Consider the following 12,770-nt stretch of genomic DNA (forward strand, 5'->3'; position numbering starts at 1 on the left):
TAATGAATGCTTATGACAGATGTCATTTTGTGCCATCTGGCAAATTATCTCACTTTTGAATGGATGTCAATGATCCGCGCTGGACATAAATGGAGTTATTGACATTATTTGCCAAATGACAGTGACATCTGTTATAAGCATTCATTCATGCATATGACAGTGTCATATCTTAACCCTTTAATGCCAGCAATATGAAGCAATTATCAGAGAATCCCAAAATTTGAAAAATAAGGTCCTAATGAAACCTTTTTTTCAAATTTGTTAAAAGAAAAGTCAAAATGAATATGTGTAATAAGCGCTCAGATATCTATAACTTGCTGAATCCTGTTTTTTTTTTTTTTTCATGGAACCTGCAGATGCATGTGTTGACTTGCATCCATCATTTTTTTCTTCAAAAAGAAATGTCAAAATTCGGACTTAATCTCAAAATCATGACATTTTAAGTGTAACAAATGTGATACATTTGGCAATATAGGGTTAATTATGATGATGCTTGGCAGTCTTATGGCACCACTGTCAAATAAAGTGTTACTAAATAACATAACTAGCAATTAATGAAACAACTGGAACAGTAACCGAAGACATCATTAGCACAGAACATTCATTTTGATTGTTATTTACATCCGTAGCAATGCAATGTTTCATGATGCCGCTGTCAAAGTGTTACCTGTTAACCAAAATAAATCAACAAATAAGCCGCAGGATTCAAAACAAGTTGGAAAAAGTAGCGATTCATAGTCCGAAAATTACGGTAAATGAGTTTATCCTAAGTTGACCTTAAATCCATTTGAAGTGGGAGGGTGGCAGCCACTCTGGAGCCCTGCCAACCCCTCCCACTTTAAATGGATTGGACGTCTATTGCTGTCAAAGGCAGTTAATGAGGGAGCAAATCATGAAGAAACGTGCCTGTCTTTGACCACAGCGTTCACTAAGGGGTTGACTTGCTGGATCCGGTCAATGTATGCCTGCACCACCTCCACACTAGACACCTGCACACACGATGACAGGATCAAAAGAAATACCGGAAGTATATATGAACACCAAAGCCGGATTGTTTGGTATGATTGACGCGATTTTTGCTGATCCGAGACGTAGGCCGACGTTCACCTCTCGTCTTCGGATCCTCCCGGCGAGTTGCGTCGCTGACACCGTCAGGAGCGGGTTGCCGATGGGCGGGAGCTTCCCCTTATTCTCTGTGTCTCGTGCATACACGAAGCGATACAAGACGAAACCGAGCGCTACGAAGGCGTCATAGATCCATTTCTGGAGCTGTTCGGTGACGCTCAGAGACCGATGAGCCATGTTGACGGAAGTTAAGTCCAAGCAGCTCCGCAACGCGACTTTGCATGGAGTACATCAGTCCTTTATATACGCCTTGCGTTTCGTGTAAAAAAAAACCGGAAACTGGCTTTCCACAATAATTTACAGAATGAATATGCTAATTTCTGGAAATATTTAACCAGTTTAACCTTGAATGAACCATCCCTGCTAATTATTCTGGCCTCCAACAGATTCTATAATATGCAGAAATAACCTGTTGGTGAAACATCAACCGCCTGCCATTGACGGTGATAGACGTCCAATCCATGTTGAATCTTATTTCCTGAATACGACACATACAGTGGCAGTCAATGAGTTAAGCATAACGAACTAGATGCCAATCTATCCGACGTTCTGTTTTAATGAATAATTAAAACGCTTCTGTAAATAATAAATGTTGAATATTTTCTGGAACAATACTGTGACGAAAGCGTTTTTTGTTTTTTTCCGTCCCACAGAAGCTCAGATGAATCATGCAGACACTCGACGTCTACATGAAGAGAGTGCCACCACTTTAAAATCCGAGGTAAATGAAAGCAGCACCGAATATAATAGCTGATAAGCTAAAATATAGTCTTAATAAAACAGATTTTCTAACTCATTGCAGCGAAACATAATCATTAAATGCAAACTTACTGTCAATGGTGGTGAACGAGTTAATGTACATGCTAAAATGAGTTGACAATAAGAACAACAAAAACTCCTTTTTTCAATGATAAGTTTAAAAGGAGTTATTTTTATGTTAATTTTTTATATCATGCAAATAAATTTGATGAACTATTGCTATTTATTGTATTATTCACAATGATATCCATTTTAATCAACTGATAATGAGACAAATTTCTTTAAAAAAATAATGATGCGGCTTTATGACGTCATACAAACGTACAGACGGCGCTTCTGGGTACAGTACAATTTAGCCGTCACCCCTTTATTATAGAAACTTTTAACACACTTTGGTTTTTGGGGAAAAGTTTATAGATATGATTGGAATGCTTTATAAAGGGATGAATAGTCCAGTAGCCTTAGGTCAAGGTACTTCCCCTCGGTTTGGTATCAAGAGAGGAATTCGACAGGGTTTTGAAGACCACGTTACTGTTTATAATGGTGGCTGAAATGTTATCTATTTTAATCAAAACCAGTAAAATTGAGGGGCTGGAAGTATTGGATGAAAACATTGTGATAAGTCAATTAGCAGATGATGCAACTTTATTTGTTAAGAATGCTAATCAAATGCAAATCCCACTTGCTCAGACTATTGATTAACTTAACTTGAAAAATGTGAGATTTTGTCTTTACATGATAATCAGTTACCATCTGTATGCAACGTTGAGATAAAAAAGAAAGTAAAATACTTGGGGATTATTACAGTGTACCACAAAAGTGAGTACACCCTTCGCATTTCTGCAGATATCTAAGTATATCTTTTCATGGGACAACACTGACAAAATGACACTTTGACACAATGAAAGGTAGTCCGTGAGTGAGTGGGTGAGTATTTTTTACTTGTGTACTTGTTACTTAAGTAATAAGTACTCAAGTACTTAGGTAACAAATACTCAAGTACTCAAATATAAAAGTGATGAGTGCTCGAGTATTTAAGTTAAGAGTACTTGAATACTTAAAGTACTCGAGAACTTAGGTAACAAGTACTTGAGTACTAAAGTAGTGAGTACTTGAATACGTAAAGTACTTGAGTAGTTAGGAAACAAGTACTCAAGTACTTGAGTAGGAAATACTCAAGTACTGGAGTATTAAAGTTATGAGTACTTGAGTATGTAAGTCATGAGTACTTGAATGAATACTTAAAGTACTCGAGTACTTAGGTCACAAGTACTTGTGTATTCAAGTAATGAGTACTCGAGTATTTAAGCAATGAGTACTTGAGTACTTAAGTAACAAGTACTTAAGTACTTAAGTAACAAATACTCAAGTACTCAAATATAAGTGATGAGTACTCGAGTATTTAAGTTAGTACTTGAATACTTCAAGTACTCGAGTAATTAAGTATTCAAGTACTTGAGTATTAAAGTAATGAGTACTTGAGTATTAAGTCATGAGTACTTGAATACTTAAAGTACTTGAGTATTAAAGTAATGAGTACTTGAGTATGACACGAGTACTTGAATACTTTAAGTACTTGAGTACTTAGGTAACAAGTACTGAGTACAAGTAGTGAGTACGCAAGTATTTAAGTTTTGAGTACTTGAGTACTTAAGTAACAAGTGCTTAAGTAGCAAATACTCGAGTATAAAAGTAATGAGTACTCAAGTATTCAAGTTATGAGTACTTGAATACTTACTTGAGTACTTAAGTATTCAAGTATTAAATTAATGGGTACTCGAGTATTAATTCATGAGTACTCGAATACTTTAAGTACTCAAGTATTAAAGTACTTGAGTATTCAAGTCATGAGTACTTGAGTATTTAAGTAACAAGTACTTGAGTAGTAAAGTAATGAGTTAAAGGTACTCGAGTAGTAAAGTAATGAGTATTTAAGTAAAGAGTACTCGAGTATTTAAAGCGGAAGTTCAGGATTTTCGACATTAGGCTTAACCTTCGCGTTAGCAGGGGTTTAGTTCGTAGACGGATTTGATTTCAACAAATTCTGTTTCGTTTGCAAGTTATTTGTTTAAGGGCTCCGGAGTGGCTAAGCTAGCGCGAGTCAATGGCACCATTATAGCATGCCAGTAAAAAAACGAAACAGATCTACCAACTGATCCAACATAGTCAAATAAATTCAAAACACAGATCAATGTTTCAAAACACCCATGCGGCCATAACATTGTCACACCAAACTGCCGTAATTCATTTCATTCTGCAGGACTATTTTTTTTTTAGATGTGTAATAAGAGGAGTGCTTCGGTCACTCGTTCTCACGCTGCATTCGTGGAAGGTGGGAAGTCGGACTTTTCCCGCTCGGAGGGTACCAGTTGCGAACTTAAAGCATTCCAAGCAAACGTAAACAGCAAAGATGGCTGCTCGGCATAAGTTGTTTTTTATTTTGGCCTTCAAAAGCCATTTAGACCTCCAGCAAACCTGACTTCTCATAAGCGATCAAATAATGATGTTTTTCCAGATCAGATGTTGGAAACTTATTTCCCACCTTCCTTGAATGCAGCATCAGTCTGCTGAGTTAACTGATGGCCGGTGACATGGCGAAATGTGCATTTAGAGGCTGTAGAAACATTAAGAAACGGGCAAAGGAAAGTTCCCACAAATTCCCTACGAAGAATGTTTAAATGTAATATTGCTTATGGAGAAGTTTATTATTCACAAGTGTAGGTTTTTTTATTAACACCAAACCATGTATGGCTCACTGGAGAAATGATTTCTCCATCTATTGCAAAGCCTTGAATTTGATCAATGGGAAGGCCCTTTATTTGTTTTCTTTATTCAAACAATTTAAGCTGGTTTAGCAAGTCCTCTCTCAAAAGAAAAAAAAAAAATGTTGATTTCTTTTGTTTTCTTTTGTGTTTGTTGTTGTTGTCATTACAATTGGTTGCTTGATTTTGCTCAATTTATAATGTTTGATGTTGATAGTTAAGTGCTTTGTTTTGTGTGAATATGGTTCAGTTAAAAAAAAAAAAAAAAAAAAAGCTGCTTTATGACGTCATATAAAAGCGTCTATCAACCAGACGGCGCCTCTGGGTACGGTATATTTTCCCCTTCAGCTTTTACAACAACAACAAAAACAACTCGTTTTTAAATGATTCGACCGACCATAAATGTAATTAAATACAATAATAAATAACGGTAACATTCATAAATGACGAAGTCTTCACTGCGTAAACGCTCTACCCGGAAGTGGCGCCAAAACAAACCGTCGAGGAAACGCCGTCGTGTGACAACACGTTTTATTTAAAGTAATTTACATGAAAATAACCGAATGCTACAATGATTTGAAAATATAAGTAGCTTAACGGCTAATTCGAGAGGCGACAAATATCGTACTAACATCTTTTTTCAAAGTGACCTATTTATGTCGTCATAAACAAGCGTCACCATGCCACGGTAAGATTAATAAAATAATTCACTCTTATTTGTCGCTTCTTTGCAAGGGATTCTTTCCAACATTGCTGGTGAAGTAAAAATTTAAACAAAAAAAAAAAAAAGAAAAATAAATAGTTCGCGTTTTACCCTGAAGGTGATCACGTGAGAACCAGCCCTATCCGGAAGTGGCAACACTAGCAAACGTACGACTTCAGATGAAAGCACAAGCGTCTCGGCGGAGGTAAAAATGTCATATTTTGTCGCATTTTCGCCGTTAAAGATGCTTAGCGAGCACGTACGGGAAAACGTTGTGTAGTCACGTGAGCAGCAGCCCCGCCCCCCTTTGATAAAAACCGGCGCTTCCCCTCCTCGTGTGCAAAGGACGACGCCGAGTGGGGCCGTTCCGACTCGCGGGGTCCTTTGCATGGACGACAGCGAGGGACGCCGCGTTAAGGCTCCATCGGTACTCTGACGTCGCCGGTTTCTGCTTTTGTTTTTTCTAATCGATTGATTTTGCGGGTGAGTGACGTTTTCTGCACGCTCGCGTCGCCTTTCTGACTTGAGGCCAATTTCCCTTCGCCGTATGCGGCGAGGGACTGCCTGCGGTCGGGCTCCCTGGGAGGCAAATCGATCCAATCGGCCCCTTCTTGCTTTTCACCCTGCGTTTAGAACGGAATCGGATCCATTTTAAAGCGTTTGTATGCGTGCAAAGTGCAACCGCTAACAATCTGTTGAGAGCAGATAACGCCAACAATAACCGCTGCATGCAAATGTCACGATGATGACGATGACATCTCATGCGGATTCTGTCTGTGAAAGCAGAAGGTGCGAAAAGTTAAGCCACGCGATCTGGCTGTTTTACGACTGAAGACTCATTGGCTATCACTGACGGCAATAGACGTCCAATCCATTGTAACTGGGAGGGGCTGGAAGTGACGTCTATTCTCGTCAGTTGTATTGAAATGTCAATCTCACGCAGCTCTCATCTGGACCGGAACCGTGGAGGGTGTCGGGTTGACATGGGGTGACCGCGTCCGTCCCGAGATGGAGAGAGCGGAAACCGAAGAGGACTGCGAGGGGGAGCCGCCGATGCACAGCGTGCACGGCAACAACCGGACCCGGCCGTCCTCCTACCGGGCACTACGCAGCGCTGTGTCCAGCCTGGCCCGCCTGGACGACTTCAGCTGCGAGAAGATCGGCGCCGGTTTCTTCTCGGAAGTCTTTAAGGTGAACTTCTCTCCGGAAGCACGGATGGATGAATTGATCTGCAATTGCCCTTTAAAGGGATTCACGGGTATAAATAATCCTGCTCAATGATATTTAAATTGAAATAGCTAAACAGATGACATGTTTATGTCGCTAAATGGTCACACTCCAGAAGCCCGGCAGTGCCCGCAACTATAATCCGTCATCAACCAGAGTGCATTGCAACGTCAACAACAATGGCGTAGTCATCATAGCTCGGGTTCCTTTTAAAGATAGACTTCGTTACCGATTCCCGCTCCCTGGAGCGTTACCCGGTTTTGAAACGTAAATGTCAATTGGCGTGGTGCTTTCGGGAAGGTTGACGCAAACGAGCGGCAACACGTAGGCCGGGTCTCCGGCGAGGCCGCTCCCTCGCCCGAAGGTAAACAAACGCTGTAGCGGTGCTGTCAAACAGCTTTCTTAAACGCTGTCCAGGTGCAGCATCGCGTGTCGGGCCAGGTGATGGCGCTCAAGATGAACATCCTGGCCAGCAACCGGGCCAACATGCTCAGGGAGGTCCAGCTTATGAACAGACTCTCGCACCCCAACATTCTCAGGTGAGTCCGACGAATTGTGAGTGAGCCGTTCGTTTTTTAACGCAGATCCGTGTGTTCCAGGTTTATTGGCGTGTGTGTCCACGAGGGGCAACTCCACGCCCTCACTGAGGTAGGATGCTTGCTCTGTGTCGGTTGTAGATCTGATGTCTTAGTGTTGTGTTCAAGAACATGCTATTAGTGACTAAGACTTGCAAAGAACCCCAAACCAAACCTCTCAAAGATCCAGACAAGGCCAAATCTTGCCAAACCAGAACTCATGAAGATCAACAGGAGACCAAGACCCTTAAAATGTGGTCCCGAGAGCAAGACTTGCCAGAAACCAAAACTCCCAGAGATCCAGACTAGGCCAAATCTTGCCCGAAACCAGAACTCATGTAGAAGTAGAGGAGACCAAGACCCAAAAAATGTGGTCCCAAGAACAAGACTTGTCACAGACCAAAACTCCTGGGGATCCAGACAAGGTCAAATCTTGCTAGTAACCAGAATGCGCAATAATCAAGACAAGACCAAGACACCAAAAACGTGGTACCTAGAACAAGACTTGTCAGAGACCGAAACTCTCAGAACAAGACCCTAGAAATGTGTTTCCAAGACCACCACTCGCAGAGTTGCCAGAGCTCTTACAAGATCCAGACAAGATCAAACATTGCAAGAAACTACCACTTGCAGAGATCAAAACAACATCAAGACTTTTGGGAGTTGAGACTATAATCCTGAGACCAAGAATTGCCATAAGCCAGAGCTCTTACAAGATCTAGACAAGACCAAACTCGCAAGAAACTAGCACTCGCAATGACCAAGACAGCAAAACACGTGGGTCCTCAAACAAGACTTGCCAGAGACCAAAACTCTGATATCAAGAACAAGACTCTAAAAATGTGGGGTTCAAGACCAGCACTCGCAGAGATAAACGCAACATCAAGACATTTTGGAGTTGAGACCATGGTCCATCTTGAGACCAAGAAATGCCAGAAGCCAGAGCTCTTACGAGAACCAGACAAGACCAAAACTTTCCAGAAACTACCACTTGCAGAGATCAAAACAACATCAAGACTTTTGGGAGTTGAGACCATGGTGTGTCCTGAGACCAAGAATTGCCAGAAGCCAGAGCTCTTACGAGATCCAGACAAGACCAAAACTTGCCAGAAACTACCACTCGCAGGGATCAAAACAACATCAAGACTTTTGGGAGTTGAGACCAAGAATTGCCAGAAGCCAGAGCTCTTACGAGAACCAGACAAGACCAAAACTTTCCAGAAACTACCACTTGCAGAGATCAAAACAACATCAAGACTTTTGGGAGTTGAGACCATGGTGTGTCCTGAGACCAAGAATTGCCAGAAGCCAGAGCTCTTACGAGATCCAGACAAGACCATAACTTGCCAGAAACTACCACTCACCGAGATCAAAACAACATCAAGACTTCTGGGAGTTGAGACCATCCTGCATCCTGAGACCAAGAATTGCCAGAAGCCAAAGCTCATAAGGAATCCAGAAAAGACCTAAACTTGCTTGAAACTACCACTCTCAGAGATCAAACAACATCAAGACTTTTGAGAGTTGAGACAATGGTCCTGAGACCAAGAACTGCCATAAACCAGAACGCTCAGTGATCAAAACAAGACTAAGACTTTTGAGAGTTCAGCCCAAGATGCTTGTCTCCAGACAGAGATCAGTCTTGATAGTTAGAACTACCGTGTTGGGGACATCCAACAATTTGGTTCCGGCGTGTTGATGTTAGTCCTCGTTTTCAGTACATCAACGGCGGCAACCTGGAGCAGCTGTTGGACAGCGAAGTATACCTGTCGTGGAGCACGCGGCTGGACCTAGCGCTGGACATCGCCCGCGGCTTGTGTTACCTGCACGCCAAGGGCATCTTCCACCGCGACCTCACCTCCAAGGTGTCCGCGACTAACCCGTCCCGAGACGGCGCTAGACATTCATTTTTGCGGGTTTCTTTTGGCGCAGAACTGCCTAGTTCGCTGGGAAAGCGGGACGTGTTCCGCCGTGGTTGGAGACTTTGGCTTGGCAGAGAAAATACCCGATTACAGGTGCGTTTGTTTACTTGGCGCATTCCTTCACTTCCTTCTTATCTGGACTCTGTCCATATCGCGCCAAAGGTGAGGCTCAGTCATGCTGCTGAGCAGTCTTTTGTGGAAGCCTTGTGTAAATAGGGAAGTCAGCGGCCATTGTTTCAAGTTTGGTCCTTCTTTATTGCGCTGGCATTTATAGTAGATGCCATATTTTATTGGCACTATAAATGGTTGTGCAGGGTTGCAGTCTGAGCTCATCATTTGACAGCAAAACCTTACATGGGATAGCAACCCTTTCATATGATTTATGATTTTCTTTATTGCAACTGTACAGGACATGTCTCAAACTTGTGGATCAGGGGCTAATTGAGGCCCATGGGACAATGTTTTGAGGTATCCAATTGTAGTATTAGCGTGGCTCGAACGTGTTTTGCGTAGGGCAATAAAAAAATCTGCAGTAAAATGAGCTGTAGCTGTAAAGGATATGGAATATACTGATGTCTGCAGGTAAAAAAGTGAAATTCAGTCAAGGCACGTGCTTGTCCTTACTCGCCCTTGAGTGACTTCCTTCCCTTTTCTTCGGATCGCAGTTGCGCAACTCTCAAAACAAAAACAATTTGGTTTCCGAATTGGTCTTCTGACTTGCTTTCTTTTGGGGCGCAGCGAAAACGCGAACCTGGAGCCGTTGGCCGTGGTGGGCTCACCCTACTGGATGGCTCCTGAGGTGCTCCGCGGCGAGCTGTACAACGAGAAGGTCTGTCGGGAAATCTGATGGTTCTGATGTGGATCTCGGCCAGGGGAAGAACCTTTGTTTGTTTTGCAGGTAGATGTTTTTGCATACGGGATTATCCTGTGCGAAGTTATCGCGAGGATCCAGGCGGACCCCGACTTCTTACCACGCACTGAGGTATGGTACCAGTTGAAGAATTGAATTCATGCGTTGCTTCTACCGTTGAGTATCTTGTTTTTCCCCTGCGCCAAGGACTTTGGTCTGCATGTGGAAGCTTTCACGCAGATGGTGGGCGACTGCCCCGCAGATTTCCTGAACCTGGCAGTCACCTGCTGTAACGTATGTCAAACGAGACGGGGGCGCGCCAGAGCCGGCCCATCCTGACTCTGCTTTTCTCCATCCCGCCAGATGAGCGCTGAGTCACGCCCGTCGTTCTCCCGGATCGCCTCTGATCTGGAGCGCAGGGGACACCCGGAAGAGGACCCGCCGTCCACCCAGCGGCCCCCGCGGCGGCACTCCCTGGGCCCGCCGGCGGAACCCGCCACACCGCCGACGCGGTTCAACCCCTTCTCGCGACGCGACGACTTGAAAGGCGGCAAAATCAAGCTGTACGACACCCCGAGTAAGTCCGTCATCTCCATGACTTTTGCGCTACCCCCGCCCCCGGATTCCCGCCGGGGCGAGGCGTCGCCCGGGAGTCTCCGGCGCTGCCGCTCGCTGCCGTCCACGCCGCCCCCCTGTTTGTCGCGGCGCTTTTGCGACTGCGAGATGCGCGGGGCGGGGGACTCGGGACTTCCACGGTCTCTAGAACGTCTCTCTCTCGACCAAGAAAAGAGCGAGAGCGTCCCCATGGATTGCGCCTGCTCGCCGGACACGCTGGACAGCTCCTCTTCGTCTTCCTTCTCCAAACTCTCCCCATTTCCGATGCACATCTCCACCCCCATAGAGCGAGGCTGGTCTCACCTAGACAACGGTGAAGTGTTCCTGAGCGGACCCGGGGGCCGTGGCGCCGCCCCGACGGGAATCAACAACAACGGTTGCCACTCACCGTCCGGCGAACCCGACGCCAAGTCCCCAGAGGAGGAGGAGGTCCTCTCATGTCCGGGCTGCTTCCCTTCCGTGTGTTTCAGGACGCCACACGGGACCGCCTACTAGAACCTCGACGGGGGCTGCGCCGCTTCACGTGGGCTGCTGTCTCCGAAGAGTTTGCCACCCTCGCCCACGCTGGGTGCCGCCCACCTGGAGCCCATGTAAAGCACGCCTGGGTGAACGCCACCTTTAGAATTTGCACAGTTTTCATTGCAGCAATATATCGGGAGTGAATACAGTTCAAAACGAAATCCACTTTGTTTTTGTGGATCATAACCAATTTTTTTTTCATTTCATAGTATTTGCCTTGCATTTCATTTTCAGTTTTACATCATCCATTTTGAGAATTCAAGTGAAGCAGACCAAAAAAAAATGGCCACAGATCGATGTTTAACTCCTGGCTAGACGTCCGATCCATTTGGAGATGGCGTTTATTTGCTACCGTCCCTCCCACTTCAAATGGATCGGACGTTTACTAGAGATAAACTCATTTGTGTGTGGGTGCATCTTGGCCAGAGGAAGAACAAATTTCCCTTCGACTTGACGTCCAATTCATTTGAAGCGGGAGGGATGGCGGCGAACGACGAAGAATGTTAAGCTTACTACTCTTGTTGCAATGACCGTGTTATTGGGAATGTTTGGTGCTGTTAAGTCTTAAAAAGTTGTGTGTGTGAAGATTGCGCGTGCCTACAGTTTTAGGCAAATTTTTTTTTTGTGTTGCCCCGCAGTCTGTATCGACACTTTAAGCACTTCGACTGAATTCCTGCTGTTATCTGTTCGTATTCTTGTTATTTAATATTGAAATAAAAGTTGAATTGAATAATAAAACTTTATTTATTTGAAAATGTTCACGGTTCGTTTAGCACAAGGGGTCGGCAAAACTGTTGCAATTGGCTAACTTGCACAGTGAAAGTCTGCTAGCTTAAATGTGAAATAATTCTAATTTTTAGCAGATAGTTTCTGGTGGGCACTAGAAACAATAGCAAAAATTTGCTAGCTTAAATGCTTTATAATGCTAATGTGGACAACAATTCGCTAACTTGCGTCGCAAATGTCCGCTAGCTTAAATGCAATATAATGCTAATGTTTATAACAATTGACTAACTGGCATTGCAAACGTCCGCTAGCTTAAATGCTATATACTGGAATGCTAATGTTTACAACAGTTGGCTAACTTGCATAGCAAAAGTCCGCTATCTTAAATGCTATATAATGTTAATGTTTACAACAATTGGCTAATTTGCATTGCTAACGTCTGCTAGCTTAAATGCTATATAATCCTAAAGTTTACCAGATTCTGCTACGCACTACAAACAATCTGATAAATGTTAGCATTATATAGCATTTAAGTTAGCGGACTTTTGCTATGCAAGTTAGCCAATTGTTGAATTGTTGCAATTAGCAAACTTGCATCGTGAAAATCCACTAGCTTAAATGCTATATAATGCTAATGAGTACAACGATTTGCTAACTTGTCAAAAAAATCCGCTAGCTTAAATGCTATAAACTGTAATGCTAATGTTTACAATGGTTAACTTGCAAAGCAAAAGTCTGCTAGCTTAAATGCTATGTAATGCTAATATTTACAACAGTTGGCTAACTTGCATAGCAAAAGTCTGCTTGCTTAAATGCTATATAATGCTAATGTTTACAACAATTGGCTAACTTGCATAGCAAAAGTCTGCTTGCTTAAATGCTATATAATCCTAATGTTTACCAGATAGTTTCTGGTGCGCACTGGAAACAACAGTAAAAGTATGCTTGCTTAAATGCTATATAATGCTAATGTGTACAACAATTGGC

At 43.2% G+C, this 12,770-nt stretch overlaps 2 protein-coding genes across 8 annotated transcripts in view; one reads left to right on the top strand and one right to left on the bottom strand.

Moving 5' to 3' along the window:
* faah2b (fatty acid amide hydrolase 2b) overlaps positions 1-2,833 on the bottom strand; it is a 9,830-nt gene extending 6,997 nt beyond the window's left edge. Inside the window, exons 1-2 of the mRNA XM_057855555.1 lie at positions 1,108-2,833; positions 907-989 (exon numbers count right to left, since the gene is read on the bottom strand). Of these exons, the coding sequence (XP_057711538.1) occupies positions 907-989; positions 1,108-1,302 (278 nt within the window). The 5' untranslated portion in view covers positions 1,303-2,833. The remainder of the gene's footprint in view (positions 1-906; positions 990-1,107) is intronic.
* tesk1b (testis associated actin remodelling kinase 1b) lies at positions 1,784-11,783 on the top strand. Of its 7 annotated transcripts, XM_057855562.1 has the most exons (11): positions 5,613-5,776; positions 6,293-6,540; positions 6,994-7,115; positions 7,176-7,224; positions 8,870-9,016; positions 9,084-9,166; positions 9,812-9,902; positions 9,972-10,055; positions 10,131-10,217; positions 10,287-10,500; positions 10,708-11,783. In XM_057855562.1, the coding sequence occupies exons 2-11, from the start codon at positions 6,358-6,360 to the stop codon at positions 11,031-11,033; spliced, it is 1,386 nt and encodes a 461-aa protein (XP_057711545.1). In that variant the 5' UTR covers positions 5,613-5,776; positions 6,293-6,357; the 3' UTR covers positions 11,034-11,783. The 7 variants fall into 7 exon arrangements, with proteins under 7 accessions (XP_057711544.1, XP_057711542.1, XP_057711543.1 ...); XM_057855561.1 differs by lacking the exon at positions 5,613-5,776 and adding an exon at positions 1,784-1,846 and having other exon boundaries at positions 10,287-11,783; XM_057855559.1 differs by lacking the exon at positions 5,613-5,776 and adding an exon at positions 4,924-4,971 and having other exon boundaries at positions 10,287-11,783.
* Positions 11,784-12,770: the final 987 nt, after the last annotated feature.

This window comes from Corythoichthys intestinalis, chromosome 13 (genome assembly GCF_030265065.1).
Source record: "Corythoichthys intestinalis isolate RoL2023-P3 chromosome 13, ASM3026506v1, whole genome shotgun sequence".
Classification (NCBI taxonomy): domain Eukaryota; kingdom Metazoa; phylum Chordata; class Actinopteri; order Syngnathiformes; family Syngnathidae; genus Corythoichthys; species Corythoichthys intestinalis.

Coding starts and splice junctions, on each gene's coding strand:
- tesk1b (XM_057855561.1), top strand. CDS start 6,358: ATGGAGAGAGCGGAAACCGAAGAGGACTGCGAGGGGGAGCCGCCGATG. Junction 6,541..6,993: donor TCTTCTCGGAAGTCTTTAAG/GTGAACTTCTCT, acceptor AACGCTGTCCAG/GTGCAGCATCGCGTGTCGGG. Junction 9,167..9,811: donor GAGAAAATACCCGATTACAG/GTGCGTTTGTTT, acceptor TTTGGGGCGCAG/CGAAAACGCGAACCTGGAGC.